Raw genomic sequence first — 4,039 nt, 5'->3', positions numbered from 1 at the left:
GGTGAGGAGCTGCTATCAAATCTTCAAATATCTACCACTGTGGCAAACCAAGCTACAGGTAATTTCATACATAATAGAACCTACTAGCAGTAAAAGAACTGATACGTTAATGAGTTCTGATGATGCTTTGCAATTCAATTTTTTTCCTCAATGTTGATCATGTGTGTGGCCTGATAGTGCAGTAATTTGGGTTGGGAGATGGGGGGAATGAAGGCTGCAGGTTCTCCACTGTTATAATATTGTTATGACTGTCTCCAACAAGATGAAACAAGTGAAGGGTCTAATCTGACTATGATATACCATGCTTTTGGCCTATTTTTGGTCTTTTAAGAGCAAGTAGATTTTTGTAAGCATCGGCATTTTTGGATATCTGGATGCGCTTTCACAGAACAGCATCTTTCTCTGCAGTCATTTTCTTCCAAAGGTTTCTGTAGTCTCCTACGCAAAGAATTGTAAGGTAGTCTATGCTCTTGGGGGCCGAATCAAATTAGAAAGCGGATGAGACATCCACGTAGCTCATAGGGTGGGATAAAGGATTGGGATGGATGAGGTTGGGATTATCGCCATCTGTTGAGTACGGGATTGGAACATGTCTCCTGTCTGCATCAAGACAAAAATATGTTGGACTGTTCTGTTGACTTTGGAAAGTTAAACGTACACGACTTTTGTTCTTTCTTAAGGTTGTTCTAGAAAAAAGATACCCAAAAATATCATAATCAATCGTGTGATTTCGACCAAAAACCAATGGATAGACAATGGGTTTTCACGATCCAAGCACCAGGTGTCACTTTAAAAAAAGATAAACAACGGTTCTATATCTTTTAGTTTGAGGCAATTCACAGCTGTCTAGATATAAGACATAGCACCACATAATATGAATAAACTGATTTGATGACCTAAGTTTATCCGTTACAACATGGCAAAAAGATACGAGATGTCTTAGATTAAAAAGTCAAATCTGATGGTAGGTTGGAGACTAACCAAGTCTGTGGGTAGAGTGTAAAAACATAAAGAGGAGAAATACGTCTACCCTACATGCCTTTGTTGTCAACGTTATATCATGATAGGCAAACAGAGATCAAGCCAACCAGAAAGTCTAATCTACACGGTTGAGCTAACAGTATTAAGTTCATAATTTACAACTCAAAACCCTTTGTTCCTATACATACAGCTATCTACCCCCTCTGCTGTATAAGATACAGGTAATAGACGCACACCCGCAATCCTTGTGCCATACCACTGGCCAAGATTGTGTATCTAGGTAAAGTTTCTACCATCAGCAGTTCCAACTCTACCAAGGACCAGTCAGCGTTCTTCTCAAGCAGTGTCTTTTACACGGTCGACTCATTGTCTCTAACATCTGTTGAATTAGGCAACAGAAAGCAGAAGAATATCAGCATTGTTCTCTAACAGTGATGTTAGTAAAGAAACAGGTAACGCTCATGTCTAGCTTAAGTTTCTGGTCAACTTTTAATGAAGAATAACGCCAGTCCATATTAGTGTGTGTGTGTGTGTGTGTGTGTGTGTGCGCAACAAGTCATCAACTTCTTTACGTTACTGCCCTCTCCTTTGGTCAACCACTCAACCTAGACGACTCCACTGGCCTTGGTGCAAATTCAATTGTAAGTTTGTAACTCATCTTTGACCTTTAATCCAGCACTTGCTTTTTAGCATTGTCAGTCTAGATATTTTACAGGGTTTTGATGTGATATGGTTGACCAATTGTTAACAAAACAAGAAAGAGCAATGGAAAAGGAAAGTTGGAAAGGAAGCAAAAGACTTGATTTCAAGTTAAGCACATCCAACACGTAATGACAAATCAGTCTTTGTTGATCTTTTTCAGTTAAACATCCTGTAAATACCTAGTGTTCCTTTCCAATTATATGAGAAAACGTCTGTTATCATTTTAATCTCATGATAATACAGATTTTGAGGCTTACTACTTTCCCAATGTGAAAACAAGTGCATAAGAATAAACATCCTAAAACATTATAACATCTCAATAAATATCCATATGACACTATAGTTTATACTATGGTTTGCAAAAATATGTTTTTCTTCGGGCTTTGGAACCCATCTAAAAGCTAGTTGCTGCTTTTGAATGGTAATATAAAATGTAAGGTAGTAATGGAAGCATGAAATGAGCATTTACCTGATTTTTCTGCATTTCCATCATTTCTTCCTGCACCAACCAAAAATCAGTCAAGGAGGCCATCACTCAACATTTTCAATAAAACACAAAGCATCTTAGACTCTTAGTCAATGTCTTACCTGTTTCTTCTGCAATTCTTGGTTCATTTCTTTAAGTTTTGCAACTTCAGCTTCCAGTTCCAATGTATAGGCCTGCCAGAAACCCAGAACAGTTAAAGCAATCAGTTGTTTTATATTTGGAGCTAAACTATAAATCAATAATTAGTAGAAATTATACTTCTATGGTTCTTTTCTTTTACAGTTTGGTTCAAAAAGACAATTGAGGAACCTCTATGATCACCACCATTTATCATTCAAACAATTTTCACACAATTAAGACGACATGATACCATTTAATTCCAATATGATTAATGTGATACATAAAGCTAATGGATAAAAAATACAACTGTAACAAATGAGTCAATCATATGAGATGCCCACTCCATAAACTTGTCCAAGGAGTTAAACAACTGTGTTATTAAATTGGCACTTCAAATTTATGCCATGCCCCAAGAATGATACATGATCATAATCTTGTTAGTATATCGGGTTTGATTAGAGTTTCTTACACATCTCACAAGGAATCTTGCAATCAAAACATAGTGTGGTTTTCAGGAGTGGTAGGTAGAAATGAACTCAGGCTGCAGCATTTCACATCCACAGATAGATAGCCATAACAAGAAGAATGCACTGAACAACATTGGTTAAAATTCTATGTTGTATTTAAAATTTTGTTTCAAACAACAGTTGCATGAATCTTTCATCATAGTTCCTTCAAGAGAAAGGACGACATACAAACAGCAATTTACTTAGTGCCTTTAAGGACGCCCATATCGTCATAATCAGAACGTAAACACCCCCAAGAGAGAGATATTCTTCCAATGTGAACCTGATTTTCATGCCAGTCATAATGGTGCAAGCAGCTAAAGGCAGTAGCTTTGCACTGGCATTACATTTGATGTGCCAAGTAGAAACATACCAAACCACTATTTTCACACAAAGAAAGCAAGGGCATCCTGCTAAACCTTATTATGTAGCACGTTTTTAGCAGGGAAAAAAAACTTGAAACAAAGGTGCAACTTTTTCAACAAGTATCCACATAAAGGAGTTTGAATCTATCCATGAAAAGATATACTAACTAACTGAGTGGGAAAAAAAAGTGTAGTAGCTCTATCACCCAACTTACCTGCTTGCGAGCTCGTGATCTTGCAGCTGACTCTCTGTTCTTAATCATTCTCCTTTGCCTTCTCTCAACTACTTTCTCCAAAGCTGCACCGCATTTTCTTCCCCGGCCAAATACATAAGGAACTGGTGACAAAGAAGTGGTATCTACGCTGCTATTTGGAATCATATCTGAAGATATCTGGCTTGGAGGAGACGCTAAACCAACTATTCCCATCCCACCACTCTGCAGCCCAGTAGACTGAACAAGATTACTATTCATAGATGGGTCACCAATTCCAACCATCGAACCCCTAGCTCCTGGATTAGCAAGCTGTGCAGTGTTCATTAAGTGCATAGAAGGAGCAAATGCTACTGTTTGTTGCTTGGGAAAGAGTGGTTGTGGCTGCTGCTGCTGTTGTTGCTGTGGTTGTTGTTGTTGCTGTTGCTGCTGCTGCTGCTGCTGTGGCTGTGAGGATTTGACTCCACTCATGTTCAATGGTAACCTTGGAGGCTGATTGAGAACTGAGTTATTGTTACTCAAAAAGCCATTGTTTCTATTTGTCTGTTGAAACCCAAAAGCTACAGCAGTGTTGTTACCGAAGAATCCACTATTATTTGCCATTCCAATCTGTTGCATATCTTCTCTTACAACACCTGCCCTCACCAAGAATTCCTCCAAAGTCAT

General features: G+C 38.2%; 1 protein-coding gene and 1 long non-coding RNA gene across 4 annotated transcripts in view; one reads left to right on the top strand and one right to left on the bottom strand.

Annotated features, from left to right (window-relative positions):
* LOC110429349 (uncharacterized) lies at window positions 1-679 on the top strand. The gene is made up of 2 exons (XR_002446564.2): window positions 1-58; window positions 183-679. It is a non-coding gene; the product is annotated as an uncharacterized LOC110429349 (long non-coding RNA).
* A 238-nt stretch (window positions 680-917) lies between these two features.
* Window positions 918-4,039, bottom strand: part of ABF4 (ABRE binding factor 4) — a 4,789-nt gene continuing 1,667 nt past the window's right edge. For all 3 annotated transcript variants that reach the window (XM_021445329.2, XM_021445321.2, XM_021445338.2), the window contains exons 2-5: window positions 3,377-4,039; window positions 2,272-2,343; window positions 2,153-2,182; window positions 918-1,360 (exon numbers count right to left, since the gene is read on the bottom strand). The exon at window positions 3,377-4,039 is cut by the window's right edge. In XM_021445329.2, coding sequence (XP_021301004.1) covers window positions 1,292-1,360; window positions 2,153-2,182; window positions 2,272-2,343; window positions 3,377-4,039 — 834 coding nt within the window. In that variant the 3' untranslated portion in view covers window positions 918-1,291. The remainder of the gene's footprint in view (window positions 1,361-2,152; window positions 2,183-2,271; window positions 2,344-3,376) is intronic.

This window comes from Theobroma umbraticum, unplaced genomic scaffold (assembly GCF_002168275.2).
Source record: "Theobroma umbraticum cultivar Fairchild unplaced genomic scaffold, ASM216827v3 scaffold_30.0, whole genome shotgun sequence".
Classification (NCBI taxonomy): Eukaryota; Viridiplantae; Streptophyta; class Magnoliopsida; order Malvales; family Malvaceae; genus Theobroma; species Theobroma umbraticum.
This window is presented reverse-complemented; position numbering and strand designations above follow the sequence as displayed.